Source organism: Eschrichtius robustus, chromosome 13 (genome assembly GCF_028021215.1).
Source record: "Eschrichtius robustus isolate mEscRob2 chromosome 13, mEscRob2.pri, whole genome shotgun sequence".
NCBI lineage: Eukaryota > Metazoa > Chordata > Mammalia > Artiodactyla > Eschrichtiidae > Eschrichtius > Eschrichtius robustus.
Window position 1 is genome coordinate 88,827,368 of NC_090836.1, and position 16,307 is coordinate 88,843,674.

The following is a 16,307-nucleotide window of genomic DNA, read 5'->3' on the forward strand; positions in this document are numbered from 1 at the left end:
ATAGATTAGTCACCCGACTTAGAGCATTCACGTTCATATCCTTATAACAGATTGTGTTTAAAATCTTAACAGATTTCTCACCTTTTAGGGTTCAGATTTACTATCCACTCGGAGTCTGTGACCCTCACTTTTGGCAAGCTTCCAAACAGCTCTTTGGCGGAGACCCTGTCCACTTTATTCTTGTACCCTTGGCTGGCGCAGCACCAGAGATCGCGTGCGTAACGCTGGGGGCCGGGGGTGGGAGTGGGGTAGGGTAGCGCACCTTCCCGCATGCGCCAGTCCGGACCTGGCTTACCCGATGACCCCGCCCCCCACTGGGGTAGGTTAGAGAGGATTTGGCTTTTGAAGGTTTTGAGGGCCCGCCTAGGTAATTAGCACAATTTACATTAGTATAATGACAGAGTTCCAAGCAACCACCTTGCAAATGGACCCTGAGAGTTCAGTTTGTCTGTAATGGAGATACCGCAGGCCACGATCCTTGGCTTTGTGAGCAGTTTATAATTTAGCCAGATTTAGTTTCCCCCCCTAAAAAGTCTTTTAATCACAGAGCGAAAAAACGGTGCCGCAACATGTGACAGCAAATGTTTTAAAGCACGGGACGTTTGGTCCCCCATAAGTTTGTCATAAGATTGTCCAAGCGTTTCTTTGAAAGCTAGATGACACTGCCAGTAAACGCCAAAATAGTAGCTATCGCTTGAACCGAGCGGTGTTACTCTAGGGTGGGGGTGGGACCCATTCTCGCGCGCCTTCTGCGCCGGCCGGGGGCTTGTTCACGAACACTGAGGGGTCTGGCCTCCGCGGGGCGGGGCCGCCGGGAGGCGGGGCGAGCCGGGCGCGGGGCCGCCCGGACTGCGCTAGTGCGCATGCGCAGGCGTCCTCCTCCGCGACGGCCGACCCCTTGTTTCCGCCGTTGGCCGAAACACTGCGAAGGTCGTTACCTGAGCGCTACCGGTCGCCGACATGGCTGAGGAAAAAGATTGCCTGAGGGGAGACGTAGAGATGGGCGAGGAGCCAGTGGTGACCATTACCGGTGGTGCGTACTCTGGGAAGCAGGCGGCGGCGGCGGCGGCGGCGGAGGAGCCGATGAAGGTGGAAGCGGCGGTGGGGGCTGATGCCTGCTCTGACGACCTTAGCTGTGGGGAGGCCGACATCGACCCAAGCCTGCTGGAGCTGGTGGATGAGGAGAAATGCCGGAGTATCCGCAAGCAGTACCGGCAGCTCATCTATAACGTCCAGCAGAACCGTGATGACATAGTGAACACGGCGAGCGAGTCCTTAACCGAGGCTCTCGAAGAAGCCAATGTCCTGTTTGATGCAGTGAGTCGAACGAGAGAAGCGGCCCTCGACGCTCAGTTTCTTGTTTTGGCTTCTGATTTGGGTAAAGAAAAAGCAAAGCAGCTAAACTCTGACATGAGCCTTTTTAATCATGTGGCATTTTGTGATTTTCTGCTTATATTTGTGGGTCTAAACTGGATGGAAGATGATGGACGTGATGCGCTGAGTGACTGTGATGATAATATAGCTCGCTCTTTTTGGGAGACAGTACAAAAGGAAGCAACGTCGTGGATGCTGCAAGCTGAAACATTCCACTTTATTTTCGGTTCATTCAAATCAGAGACTTCAGCGCGGAAGCCCCGACTTGAGCACCGGAAAAAAGTTCACAGAATGGAAGAAAACGGGGATATGCCTACAAAGCTGAGGAAGCTGGACCTGAGTAGTAATCAAGAAGCGACAGAAAAAGAAGTAGAAAGAATCCTGGGATTGTTGCAAACGTACTTTCGAAAGTATCCTGATACTCCCGTGTCCTATTTTGAGTTTGTGATTGACCCAAACTCTTTCTCTCGTACTGTGGAGAATATATTTTATGTTTCTTTCATTGTAAGGGATGGTTTTGCAAGAATAAGGCTTGACCAAGATAGGCTGCCAATATTGGAGCCCATTAATATTAACCATGTGGGTGAGGGGAATGATTCCAGTTCCCATGGCAGAAAACAAGGAGTTATATCTTTGAGTTTACAGGACTGGAAAAATATTGTGGCAACTTTTGAAATTTCAGAGGCCATGATCAGAAACTCGTACTAAAGATTTTTCTTAGTGTAGGAGACATTTTGTGGTTTTTCTTAAGCATCTCAAAATGGAGAGTAAAATCTAAACCGAAGCACATATTGTATCTCTTGTAAAGTGAAAAAGTATTTTCAAGAACATCAGAAATTGTTTTACTGTGCAGTGTATTTTTCTTGGTAGTTTATAAAGTTGTCATGATTTTCTGTTGCTAAAAAAAATTCACTGGCATGTTCATGGGAAAGTTTTTTTGAATGCTCCTCAAGACTTTAATAATAAAAGTTCTGAATTCCATAAATTAAAAGGTATTTGATAATTTTCCCAAAAAAATTAGTTATGGTGCTCTGTGATACTTATTGCCTTGCTTCCTCTGCTCCAGGGAACCACAGGAATCCCAAATGGGGCTCTTGACCAGGTTGGGGGGAAGAGTGGGTGGAAAAAATGGTCAAGGAAGACTATCTGTAGGGCAGAGCCTAAGTGACGTTAATACTGTTAAAAAAAAAAAAAATTCAGATGCCATGCTTCATTGCAAAGAAGACTCAGTTATATTAATGAGTGGGTATCCATATTCTAAATAATTTCTCCTGTGATTGGACTCAACAAAAGTAGAATATCTCTACTGTAGTAGGTGAGCCATCAACTAAATGCTGGAAGGCGAGTAAATTGGTCAAAGGTAAGGAAGGTAGTCTCGCAGAGAAATATGGAGGCCAAATACGTGGAATTGTGAGAAGTTATGGCTCCAGAGAGACCTGTAAGATTTTTTGGAAGACTACTCCATTTGAATGTTATCCTGGGCAAAAATTGGCATACCTCATCTGTTAGTGTCCTCAGGAGTAGAAGGTAACCTTTGCCAGATTATTTCAAACACCAAATCTTTTAACATCCAGTTACATAGTCTTTATATACTGGCTTCATTTCTTCTCTGGCCCCTAGCTTCCCTTTGTAATTTCTGCTGATACAGAGTGTCCCTCAGAATCAGTGATGTTTCATCATGGTAACAGCTTTGAATATTTGTTCCCAACTCCATTTTGATTTCTTAAGTAGGGCTTTAAATGCCTGGAAACTTCCTGTTTAAACTGAAATATGTGATTAATTAATCCAAGTTTTCTTCATTTTCTTCACTTAGGATAAAGCCATAAAGGCTTTTTAGTGTTGTTGCTTGTAATTGTTTTAAGAATATAAATTACCACCTTATTTGGATGCTACTGCTGAAAATTTGGGTCTTTAAGAAAACAAGTTTTGAAGGTGCAGTGAGCATGCCTGTGCTTTCCTTGATCCCTCTAGAAACTAAATCTTTGGTAGCAGGGGGTCTTGCCATTAAATCTTATTTGGCAAGTGGATAAGTATCTGCTTTGCGTGGCAGTAATGATAAACTTTCCCACTAAGTCTAAATGTAGTACAGGGAAGGGAAATCCAAAGACTAAATGAATGACTTTGAGATCAAGAGAAGATTGAGATTGAGAGGTTCTTCAGTAATAGTGGAGGTTTTTAGCAAAAACAAATTTCTCATGAAACTGGGCCAATTATTTTCTAAAGTAGTCAGTTTTTCCCCTTTTTTATATGAAGGGATGCTCACCCTTCCCAGTGTCTGCCATCCTTTGATCTAGCGATTGTGGAAGCATCATTTGGTCTCTGATCCTCCCTTTAGCATGCCTCTACCAACCGGGTTCCTTAGGTTTTCCAGAGCTTTGCTGTTTGGGGAAAAGATAATCTTAGTGATAGCAAGAAGATCTTGCCTCAGGTCTACTCACCACCAGTTCTCTCTTTAAACGCCAAGTGCCTTTACTAGGAGTATTTGAAACTTAGTGATGACTAAAAGCATTAACAGAGAATGTGGAGGTTTGGGAGGAAGGCAATCTTCTGGGTCTTCTCTAAAGTAATAGCTGTTAACATATAAATCAGGTTGACCACTTGTTTCTACTTTTAATTGGTTGTCATGACACATAGATTGCCTCCTCACTTGGAAATTAAAGTGATTGTTTACCTTGAAGAAAAAAGGAAAATTGACCAATAGATAACTCATTTATAGAGATTAGATGTGAACGAAGCTGCACGTCTGCTGGTTTCCCACTAATATAGTTAGAGTGCCTTACATTTCGCAGGTTCAGTAAAATCAGCTGAACTTCAGGAGAATATTATGGAAATCTTTTAAACTAGGATTTTGTTTTTTGACAGAACCACTCTCTGATCAAAGGACCTGGGACCACATCCTCTGTAACGTTCTAGTTGGAGACTTTGGGCAAATTCTTAAACCCGCAGACCTTTAGGTTTTTTATTTGCTAAGTGGGAATAATTACCTGTTCTCTTAAATTTACAGTAAGGATAAAATGAGAAAATGTATGTGACAAGTACTTTGAATTAATGGGTGTGGTATAGTGAGAAAAGCAAGAGATTTGTAATCATTTAGATCTGGTTATAATTATTGACTCATGGGCAAGTTTCTTAATCTCTAAGGGTTTCTTTTTTTTTTTTAATTTATTTTCTTTATCTTTGGCTGCGTTGGGTCTTCGTTGCTTCACGCGGGCTGTCTCTAGTTGCGGTGAGCGGGGGCTACGCTTTGTTGCGGTGGCTTCTCTTGTTGCAGAGCATGGGCTCTAGGCACGTGGGCTTCAGTAGATGCGGCGCGTGGGCTCAGTAGTTGTGGCTCATGGGCTCTAGAGCGCAGGCTCAGTAGTCGTGGCGCACAGGCTTAGTTGCTCCGCGGCATGTGGGATCTTCCCGGACCAGGGCTCGAACCCGTGTCCCCTGCATTGGCAGGCGGATTCTTAACCACTGTGCCAGCAGGGAAGCCCTCTAAGGGTTTTCTTATTGTCATTTCTGAAATGGGAATGGCATGTGATTAAATGGGATGATAATATACCAAACATCTAGCCCAAGGTTGGGCTCGCTGTGAGCACTCATGTTAGTCCCTCACTCAGTAGTAGATCAGCGTCAGAAAGTCCATGCTGCTGCCTCCTTCCATGGTGACATCTCTGTCACGGTTCGTACACTCTGCTTTAAGTCTAGATGTCATGACTTTCTCATATTCTTGCGTTTGTTGTGGGGAGACCATTACCAAGTGATTAGAATTGGCACTTTGTTAGTTCACTCAACAACTGTGCCAGGCACAGCTCTAGGCATGGCGGGTGGGGGGTGGAAAGTGGCGAACTGAAAATTGCCTGTCTCTCATGGAGTTTATATTCTAATGGCTGTATTAGTTTCCTATTGCTGTTGTAACGAACTACCATTTAGTGGCTCAAAAACAACACAAATTAATTTTCTTATGGTTCTGGAGGTTGGAAGTCTGAAATCGGTTTCTCAAGGTGTCAGCACGGCCGGTTCCTGTGGAGGCTCTCAGGAGAGAAATCTGTTTTGCCTTTTTGGAGGCCACCTGTGTTCCTTGATGCACTCACTGTTCCTCCGTTTTCAAAGCTGCCAGTGCAGCCTCTCTGTCTTTGCATTGATTACTGCAATGAAGTCTCCCTCTGCCTCCCTCTTATAAGGATACTTGTGAATAAGTTGGGCCCCGTGGGATAATCCTGGAAAATCTCCCCATCCCCGGATTCTTAAATCACATCTCCAGAAACTCTTTTACAGGTAATGTATTCACAGGGTCTGGGGTTTGGACTTCAGTGTTAGGGGACCATTGTTGAGCCTGTCACAGAGTGGGAGACCACGGTAATTCTGTCAGTGATGACTGCTCTGGAGAAAAACTGCTTGGAGAGTGGCTGAGAGAGGCTGAGAGTGGGTGGACCCTGGGAGGAGGCATTGAAATGGATTCTGTTTGTTCTAAGCCATTTGCCAGAATACTTGGTACAGAGTGAATGTTAAATATTACTGTGGCTCTAGACATTTTAGGCACATGATAGCTGGCAGGTCTAGATGGTTAATTGGTCATGGAGAATCAGCTTCCCTGGTTCTCCTAGGAGGAAGGTAGTGTAGCAAGCATCTCTACTTCACTGGGCACAAAGACAATTCTCTGATTTGTATTGACCTCAGTATTACTGTTTGATAGTTTTCACCCAGCACCACCTGTCAGCATTGATTGAAATTTTCCCTAGGCCAGGAGTTGGCAATGTTTTTTCTGCAAAAAGCCAGGTAGTAAATATTTTAAGCTTTGTGAGCCATATGGCCTCTGTTGAAACTAGTCAACTGTGCTCTTGTTGCAAGAACAGCAGCTCTAGACAATATTGAAACAAGTGGGCGTGGCTGTTTTCCAATAAAATTTTATTTATGGATACTGAAATTCGGGTTTCATATAATTTTCATGTATCATTAAGTATTGCTCTTGATTTTTTTTTCCTTTATCATTTAAAAATGTTAAGAAGAACCATTGTTAGCTCAGGGGCTGTGGAAAAAAAAAACAAAAAACAAACTACAGGCCTGCTGGGTTTGCCCCTCAGGCTGTAGTTTGCCAGTTCCTGTTATAGACCTGGGGCCCAGGCTCTTATAGAAAGCCTGTAGCATTTAAACCATCATTTAGTTTTATTTCTTTCGTGGCCCATAATCCTCCAAAGCAGAGGCTTGAGGTGTATCGCCTAGTGGATGCTGCAGTGTGCTGGCAACAGCAGTCAGATTTCAAAGGAAACAAACAGTCAGCAGCTTGTATCGTTTATATAATCACTGCAGACAAGGAACCCAGGCAGGAGAATTTAAGCAGTTTGCCCAGGATCACATAAGTGACAAAGTCAGGTTCAGATTTGGACTAAATCCAAGCTCCTAACCTATTATGCTACACCCCTGGTACTTTTTCAGTGTTTTCCCACAGTTTTATTCTCAGGGATGAGAAAGCTGAACTGAAGCCCAGCCTCTCAGTATACATAACGGAGTAGGAACTAGCACCCAGGTGTTTTATTCTAAGAATATTTTTGAACATCACATGCATGTGGAGTTGGCACTGGTGATGCAGAAATGAGACAAGACGCTTGTCCTTGTAGAGTTGATGGGATTGTGTGAAGATGCCAGCAGGGGCATCAGAGGAGGATCCAGCCTGCTGGGCACAGTCAAGTAAAGGCTTCCAGCTAAATCTTGAAGGACAGGAAGGGGTGGAACAGTCTTCACTAAGTGCTCTGAGAATCTGTGTTAATGCAGTTGCAAGAAACAGGAGAATGTTGTTTGGGAACCTTAGGGAAACAATGGAACAAACGGGCCTTACGTTGGTGTCTTAGGATGTTGGTAAAAGAGCCTAAAGGAATGCTTTAGAAAGGGTGACATGTTTGTGTACATTGAATAAAAATAATAAAACATTGTGCAGTTGATATACTGGATCAGAATTTGATGGGAAGAGGGCATTTCAGGTGAGAGGCGATGCAGGTAAGTGCAGGGGACAACATCTGTAAAACATGCCAGAGCTTTTTGACTTAGCCCCTTGGGCAGGCAGGTTCCCTTTTGTAGGAAAGGGAGAATTAGTGACTGAAGGGATTTTTCCTACCAACCACGGTGCCAATATGCTTTATCTCACGCTCAGCAGTTGGGGGCGGGGGTGGGGTTGGGGGGAATGTTGATTTTACAAAAGGAAAAAACAGACTCCCAAGGATTAGGTGATTAGCCCAAGTCACCTAGCCTTGAGAGTGAGAGCAAGTATTTTCACCTAGGTCACTTCCACACCAGAGCTCATTATTATTGTATTGTTAAAAAAACAAAAACCTGTGCCCAAAGGATAGGAGTCATGTTTGGGGGGAAAAATAAAGATGACTTACTCAGATTTTAAAGAAATCTGAATTGCTTTCAGCATTGTGCCTTTCTGGGGGAGTCTGGAGCACCGTTTTTGCTGGGGGTGGGGTGGAGGAAAGGCGTTGAGAGGCAGATGGAAGAATATACAATCTGTAAACCTCACAAACAGCTGCTGGGGGGTGTGTGTATGTTTACACTGCTGTCCTTGGTTCTCAAAATGTGGTCTTCATTCTGCCCACCCCCTTCAGGAAGTCCTTGAGGTCAGAATTACGTTGATACTAAGATGCTCTTTGCCTTTTTCACTCATTCTCTTGCACGTCTACCATGGAGTTTTCCAGAGGCTACATGGCAGGCAGAGTGGTGCAACAGACTGAACACAGAAAAGACATGAACTGTCTTTTATCAAGATATAGTCATCACAGAGAATTACAGAGATATAAAATAATGCCACTCTTCTCACTAATTAAAAATGTTTTAATCAATTGTTTATGTTTAACAATAATGTTTGATATTTAAAATTTAAAGATATTTTAATAACTTAAAATATTTTAATATTTAAGATATTAAATTTTTTTTCTTAGTTTTAGTTACCAATATACTAAGCCCCACATTAACCAAAGCTCTAAATAATTTAAGGTTCTAAAGGGATCCTGAGACTAAAAGTTTGAGAACTCCTGTTCTTTATCAGCTTCTCTGGTCAGTAGTAACCAATATTTCTAGCAGTCGTAATTGGAGAATGGGGGGCGTTTTTCTCTTGTGTCTCCTTACCCCATCTGTGTGCGCCTTCCTTACACTGTGGAGGAGAGAGCTGTCTTATATTGTCTATCTTACTTTTATCTCAGGTGGGCAACCACTTCCTTGCAGTTAAATGACAGCAACTTCAGTTTTAAGTTGGATTAAAATTTTAAAACATCATGTTTAGTTCTGGGGTCAGCTGAATGCCTCAGTTGCCTGTCTTGCTGATTTTACTTTACAGAACTAAAAATGTTCAGGCTCACTCAGAGCTTTCTTTGTAAAATCTGTGTGCCCGGTTGATATAATTTGACTTAAACTTGAACCATAAGAACCCAGGTCTGATACAAAATTTCAGTACAGAACAGATTTTTATAAACATTGGTAGAGGGAGTATGTAGCTTTCCAGCATGACAGCGCATTTTCCTTCTTTTGTTTCAGTAGATGTGTTGGGGGAGGTGGTTATAAGAACGGGTGGTTTTTATTTAGGCATCCAGTGATTGTGTTTTGGCACCATCTGTGTTAAAGTACATGCAGATAAAATGAGGCTGAGATTAAAAATGGTTATTTTTCCAGAAGAACATCTAGCTGCATCTATTTGTTAATTCTTTTCAAACAGCAAGTCAGCCCTTCCACTCTGAGATCAGCTAGAGAGAGGAACGCTTGTGACCTGAGGCTTACATGGCTCCTTTGCTCTGAAGGGCTGTCATTACCAAATTGTCTTTCTCCCCACAGTGCCTTGCACTGGAGGAGGAGCCTCGGCCATAATGCCAGTTGATGAATACTGGCTCTGTTTACCAGCCTCTCGCGTTAGACCTTTTGTACAGACGGTCAGGGTGATGCAGTCTTGCCCCTGCTGTTGCTGGTTTCCAGGTGCTCTCCCTTCAATCCCTGAGCCATGGTGTGTACCTGCCATGCTGCCCGGGGGCAGCCGCGGTGCCGCGCCTCCTCCGCCTTTCCATACTGCACCCCCTTCTACATCCCAAGCATCCAGTTCTACTGATCCTAAGCTCTTCCTTTTGTCCCCCACATCTGATGGTAGGCAGGAGAAAAATGTGCAGTCTGGGCTGGTAAATTTGGGGGCTTTTTTGATTACCAAGGTTAAAACTTGACTTAAAAAAAAAAGGAAAACATTTTTGTGTGCTTGTTAACAACTTTTCCAATCATTCTCTCATGTTAGCAGATTTTTTAAATAAGAAATAATTTTAAATATTCACCGAAACAGTGTTCCATGCTAATACGAAATGTAACTAATGTGTTTTAAAACTAGTGGAATCAAAGGATATTTTAAAATTAAAAGTCTAATGTTTATATTATAAATGCCAAGTACACGGAAACTACTAAATATAGGAGGCTTCATACATAAGCAGATTAAAGAAATGAGCTTTAAGGGTCACTTGTTTATTTATTTAACCTTTTTTCCCCATTTATTTAAAATGTCTTATGAAAGCAGGGACTTTTAACTTTTTGTTCAGGTCAGTGTCAATTAGTGATTTTGTTCTGAATTTCTAGATTTTACGCTTTACCTAAACAATGTAGAAAAACTTTAAAATATTTGGCTAACCTGTTTCAGTTGCTATTTACCAGGTCCCTATCTTAATCTATGACCTTAGCCTACTCATTATTCTACCTTTGACTAGAAAGTGAAAATGATTGCCAAATTGTATTGGGTCTATTAAAAACATATAGTACAGATGTCCTTAAAACCTAATTTAAAGCCTAGTTTAAAAATTCTAGGAAAAAAGAGCTGATCAAACTTAATTTAGGTCTAAGTTGATTTTGTCGGACCATCAGGGCCTTAGTTTTGTGTACTATGAGGACACTTCAGAGTAGCTATCTGTGATGTGGAGATGCATTAGGACAGTCCTAACAGAAAGCAGGTAACTGATGACCACTTGAAGGAAGGTTGAACATTTCCAGTTGCATGCTATGATGTAAATCAATATTTTTCCTTTGCTTTTCTTTGAAGAAAGGTTTTTCACAAAACTTTTCAGACATTGCTGCTTTTAAGTTAAGTTATTTTTACTTCCATTGTTTTTCTTCTTTAGGCTTATCAGGAGGGCGGACTTCAAAATCTACTGAAAATGAATGGCTCCGAGGATCTCCCCGAGTCCTATGACTATGACCTCATCATCGTGGGAGGGGGCTCAGGAGGACTGGCGGCTGCTAAGGCAAGGAAGGCTTCTTGTGTGTTCTGGGATGTGGATAGAACAGTCACGCTCCCGACAGCATTCTCCAGGTTCCCTGTGGAATTTGTTGGAGCTACTCTTGTGACGTTTCATACGTTAACTTGGGCAGGGAACGTTAAGGACATTTTTCCAGGTTCAGCTGTATATTCTTTGTATAAAAATACTGGGGCCAGTATTTTGGGACATATTTTCATTCATTTTAAGTTTGGTTGATTTTTTTTTTTTTTTTAAAAAAGATAATAAGGGGTTTGTATGCAAATGGCTTGAAAAGAAATAAATATATTTTTATTCTTTATAAATACGATAATTATTTGTTGTTTTCACTTTGATGATTTCCCTAATCACAGAACCTCCTCCCCAATAGAAAGATGGAGAGCAGTTGGATTTCTTAAGCTTAATCACTAAAAGTTTTTGCCTCCCCTGTGTATGAAATGAGGTAAGAGTGTATCCACTCACTCTGTGGCCTGGAGGTGATGGAGTACAGGAAGTATAAATACAGGAGATTAGGAGTACGGCTCCTGGCCCTGAATTGAGATACATTTTCCATGTGTGAGGGGCCCTTGTGCCTGTCATTGTTCCCCATCACCTTGTTTTAAAAGATGAGGTAGTTGTCCTCCTCTAAGGTGTATCTTGTGAATCAGTAAAGGTGGATTCAAATGAAGCTGTCCAAATTGGGAGCAGGCCAATGTCTGGCAGCAAGCATTGCTTTGCTGTAAATGATTCAGGAGTAATCTCAGATTTTTTTTATTCTAGTGGTGGTGGCTTTGAAGGACACATAGACTCAGTCCTTTCAAATAACCTTTGGAGGTCTAGTTGCAAATACACAAAGCTTATTCTCTGAGAAAGATAAAGGATACTCTGCAGAATGAACTTGCGATGGTTGTCATCACTCCCCTAAAATAGATTCGGAAACCTTATAGAGATCATCAACTTCTCCACTGGCTCTTCACATGAACATTTTAGGAAATCTGACAATTTCAGAAGAAAAACTTTTCCAGTATTCTGTATAGAAACTGAAGTAGGTAAAACTTCGAAGTACTTATAAAAATATTGTCTTACTGGACACAGGTTGAATCAAGGATTGTAGACTATCAGTATATCTGTTTTACTGCCTGTTTACCACTTGCTTAGAAATGGCCACATATTTTTCAGATTATTGCTTAATTTATTATCGTTTGGCTGGAATTACATAAGAGGATTCTAGAGATTCCAGCTGACTGACAGTTCTGCAATTGTAATCTGCATATTCTTTGAAGCTACCTTATGACTAAGTATTGCTTAACTTTTACCTTGGAGTTGCACTAATCGTTTTGGTATATGAAATTCTCAGGTATTAATGATTGGTTATGCTTTAGGCATTATAGCTTAGTAAAAATAGCATGGGTTTTCAACAGCCCATTTCCAGTCCATCATGTTAGCCATTCCAACTCATTTTAATAATTTTATTTTCCAGGAGGCAGCCAAATATAACAAGAAGGTGATGGTCCTGGATTTTGTCACTCCAACCCCTCTTGGAACAACATGGGGTAGGCTTTTAAAGTACCTTAGAAGTGACCTTGTAGGAGCAGGTTTTTCCCTGGCATGGTTTAAATGGCCCCTAAAGTCCAATTTTAAAATTAAAAATTAAATAAGAAAAAAAACCCCAAACATGTACTTCTTTCACTTGTGCTAAGTTAAAATGGACTCCAGTTAAATGTTGAAATAGGTAAGTTTTATCAAGATGACTCAGCTGCTTCAAATTAGAAGGAGGCAAGAAGAAGCAGGAAGTCTGGATAAAACAGTGTCACAATTTCTAATTCATTCATCAAATATTTGTGAAGGTGTCACTTCTGTGTCGGACACTGTTCTGGTGCTGGGTGTAGTCCCTCTGGCCTGTGGAGCTCGCACTCCGTAGTGACACTCGGCTAGCATTCTCCTGAGAGGGCTTCGATTTCCTCGCTGTGGAGTCCACTGCCATCTTGCAGTCTTACGCCATTTTGGCTGCCTCCCCACCTGTCTAACGGAGACAAGTTATCACCATGTTCTTTAAACTCAGGGACACTAAATCTTTTTTGGGGGGTGGTGGGGGGGTGGTGTCATGAATCCTTTGGTGAGAATCAGCGAAGGCTGTAGACCGCCTCCGTAAAGAGATGCTCGTATACACCAAACTTTCTGTGTGGTCCCAGGCCCACTGCAGTCCAGCCACGCCCAGCTCAACAACCCCTTGATCAGTTCTACTCCTAGGGCTGGTGGCAAGTGTAAGGTTGTGCACAAAGTAAGGCTTCAGTTTCTGGCATTTTTATCAGCAGTCAATTAATTTTGAATCTTTGAAGTATGTGGAAGTTGTGGAAACCTGCTCATTTTCATTTTAGGGTAATGTTGCTGTCTTTGGTCTGTAAGGCTCTCTGAACTTAGAAATGTCACGAGACTTAGTAATAAACTCATATAAACAGTATTGGCTACATTAAGCAAGTAAATTATGATGTTTAGTAGAATAGCACTGGTGCTTGGGGCAGGCCACCCCAAAATACGCACAGTGGCATATTGATTATTTTGAATTAAAGTTACTTAAGAAATGGCCAGTGCAAGAGGGACACTCTGGCTCTCCTTTTTGTCTCTGAAAGCACGAAATAAGTCACGTGAAAGGTGCACTTCCTGCATCTGGAGGTAGAGAGACAGCCTTATCACAAAAGATAGGGAATTTGGGGCTGAGGAGCCTATTGTACACAAACCTGTCACCTCTTTAATTAATCCCAAGCCTAAACTCTTTAGATTCTTAAATAATTGGGCACCCAAAACCTAAGTTTCTTTGTCCTGTCAATTTCTCTCAAATGTATTGTTTCTTTGTCTAAAAAGTATAAAAGCTGCCTGCTTTGGCTACTTCTTAGGTCCCATTTCTATGAAACCTTCATGTGCACAAATTAAAATTTCTTTCTTTTTCTCCTGGGGATCTGTTATGTCAAATTTATTATTAGTCCAACCACAAGAACTCAAAAGGGATAGAAGGGAAATCTCCTCCTCTGTGATGTTAGTAATAATCGTTGCCCTTTTTCTTTGGAGGATTGTAATACAGGCTGTAAACTGATTTCTCAATGCTGTTGCAGGTCTCGGAGGAACATGTGTGAATGTGGGTTGCATACCTAAAAAACTGATGCACCAAGCAGCTTTGTTAGGACAAGCTCTCCGAGACTCTCGAAACTATGGGTGGAACGTCGAGGAGATAGGTATGTGGGGGAAGCTGCTCTTCCGTTTGTGCTTCTGAGGGGTTCAAACTGGGATCTTGCAATGCGCCATCCATCTAGCAAGTAACCCGGAAGTTGTTTCTGTTGTTTGTTTTTTTAATGGATAAAATCACTGTGGTTATCCTGTGTCGTGTTAGCTCTGTAGCTATTATTATGTACGGTAAGAACAGATATTGCACTTGGAGTACCTTTTTATAATAGAAAACCAGAATTCTTTCAGATAAATTCTCATAATTATATAGAGTTTCCTAAGGAAGTGCAAACTACATTTGCTTTCCTTTGAAGCTATTACATTTCTCTCTCACCAAAAAAGTCTGTTCCATGAGCTGATATTTGGGGGGATTGTTTGTTGAGAAGGGAGTTTTGTTGGATTAAAAATATTTAAACTACCATAGAAACCCTAGAAAAGTTGAAGAGGAATCTGTTGACTTTAGAAGGTATAGATGACATTATCTGTAGAAGAATAAAAAGAGGTCTGGCACAGCTCCCTGGCTAATTAATTACGTAGGTCACTATGTCCTTGAAGAGTGAGACTCCAACCCTTAATCTGATTTTAGTTCTGAGGGACATTTGAGGGAAAATCTTCTAACCAGCAGCTAGGGTAAATTGTATTGTGGCTTTTTCTGAGTTTTAATTAACAGTTATTAGATACCCATATGTAAAAGGTATAAACACATGCTTTGAAAATTTTTGCTCTTATTCAAAACTAGTCATGCTTCCTTTGTTGATGCTTTTACTTGAAGTTTTCTTACGCTGGGGTCATATCTCTTTCCTCCGACCCTTAGAAGGCTGCTTTCTGTCTGTGACCTTTGGAGGCCCGAGGCTGGTACTGAGAGTTTTGTTATTTGGTTCTAAGGTGCCATGCTCCATGTCCTTTTCCCTTGCCCAACAAATAAGGCAGTTGAGCAGACTCTTGACCTATGGAACATGAATTTAACACGTCATCTGCTGATGGTCCACCTCTGTTTTTTTCACCTCTACCCCCCCACCTCCCAAGTTATTCACTCCCATGTCTGAATGCCCAACTGAGTCTGCCGTTAATCCACTCTTTTCCTTCCTGGGAGCCTACTATCAATGTACTACCCAGTTAACAACAGAATCTCCCTTCCGTTAATGTATTAGATTTTTTAGTAGACTTTTTAGAAATCCTACTAGTGAAGTTATATAATATTACTATCGAGTGCTCACGCTTTGTACTTGAGTCTGTGCTGGGGAAATACAGAGATAAATAACACAAATCTGTAGGTACACAGGTTTTGTTATCATTGATGTACCAACTAAGTACCCTGGGAGCCCGGAGGTGGGATCGGTAAATGATTTAAGGGGTGACTGGAGATGATTTTTTAGATGTTGTGTCCTTGACAGCCAGCAGAGGAGGGGAAGGTCAGTTCATTTAGACAGTGAAGGAACGAGGTACATATTTGAAGAATAGTAAATACCCTGGCATCTCTAGAGCAGGGAGCATGTGGGGAACATAAGCGAGGACATTTGCTGTGGGCTGAACACCCTGGGTGGTTTGGGACAAGGGTAGGAGGAGGACCATGGACCAGCTTAGGGAGCTGCACAGTTGTGCTGAGGGCAAGTTGGAACAGATGTTTTGTGATTGTTGGGGTAGTAGCGGGAAGAAAATGGGAAGAGGAGATAAAGACCATAGCTGTAGCAGAAAGGAAGCTACCATCTTTCCCCACTACCCACCTCAGCCTCCTGCCAGCCTTATGGATTCATCGAGGTCCTGCAGGACAGGAGTCGTGATTAAAGTCAGATCATCTCATTTTCCTCTTTATTCTCCATTCCATCTTATTCCAGTACATATGTAAGCCTGCTGTCCCTGGAGGGAGATCCCGTTGTTCCATTTGGCAGACAAGGAGACTGAAGCTCTAGGGGGTGGAGTAGTACGCCCATGTCATAGCTGAGAAATTGGCAGCACTAAGGTTTAGACTGAAGCCTTTCTGACTTCACAGCAGATGGAGCGTGCACAAGTGGTGTTCTTTAAGCCCTCGTGGCTTCAGTGGCAACTCCTTTGTAGGACCAGAGTTTTAGGAGCTGTTGTAGGGGCAGGTACTTTCAGAGCTTTTGACATGGCTCTGTGTTTACCTCTCCTCACCATGGTCCCCACAAAAGGGGCAAGTTCTATATGTGGTCTGTAGGCCATACTCCTCTGGGTCTTTGGGAGGAAAACCTAAGAACCACTCATTTTATTTTCTAACCACTCTCATAAGATCTGTGATCCCTCCCAGCCCCATCGTTCCACACATACTCTTTTTACCAGTATTCTCAGTGAGACTTCTTTCCCCAGGGCACCTAGGGTTAAGATCCTTCCTTTGCCCCATTAAAGTGTAGGTTGTTAGCGTAGACAGACTTGGGCACTAGTGCTGACTCTGCTATGTACTACTGTGTGGTGAGGATTAAATTCAACAGTGTGATTAAAATAACCTGCCACTCAGTGAATGTT

The 16,307-nt window shown here is 42.2% G+C and overlaps 2 protein-coding genes across 5 annotated transcripts in view; both read left to right on the forward strand.

Annotated features, from left to right (window-relative positions):
* TXNRD1 (thioredoxin reductase 1) overlaps window positions 1-16,307 on the forward strand; it is a 60,733-nt gene that overhangs the window by 10,553 nt on the left and 33,873 nt on the right. For 2 of the 4 annotated variants that reach the window (XM_068559867.1, XM_068559865.1), the window contains 3 exons: window positions 10,494-10,616; window positions 12,088-12,160; window positions 13,718-13,837. In XM_068559867.1, the coding sequence (XP_068415968.1) occupies window positions 10,530-10,616; window positions 12,088-12,160; window positions 13,718-13,837 (280 nt within the window). In that variant the 5' untranslated portion in view covers window positions 10,494-10,529. Of the gene's footprint in view, window positions 1-89; window positions 215-10,493; window positions 10,617-11,387; window positions 11,653-12,087; window positions 12,161-13,717; window positions 13,838-16,307 lie in introns of those variants that run through there. The other 2 variants (XM_068559866.1, XM_068559868.1) reach the window with 2 other exon arrangements.
* EID3 (EP300 interacting inhibitor of differentiation 3) lies at window positions 221-2,317 on the forward strand. Its single transcript, XM_068559869.1, has one exon. It carries the CDS (start codon window positions 961-963, stop codon window positions 2,080-2,082), a length of 1,122 nt encoding a protein of 373 aa, XP_068415970.1. The 5' UTR covers window positions 221-960; the 3' UTR covers window positions 2,083-2,317.

Coding starts and splice junctions, on each gene's coding strand:
- EID3 (XM_068559869.1), top strand. CDS start 961: ATGGCTGAGGAAAAAGATTGCCTGAGGGGAGACGTAGAGATGGGCGAG.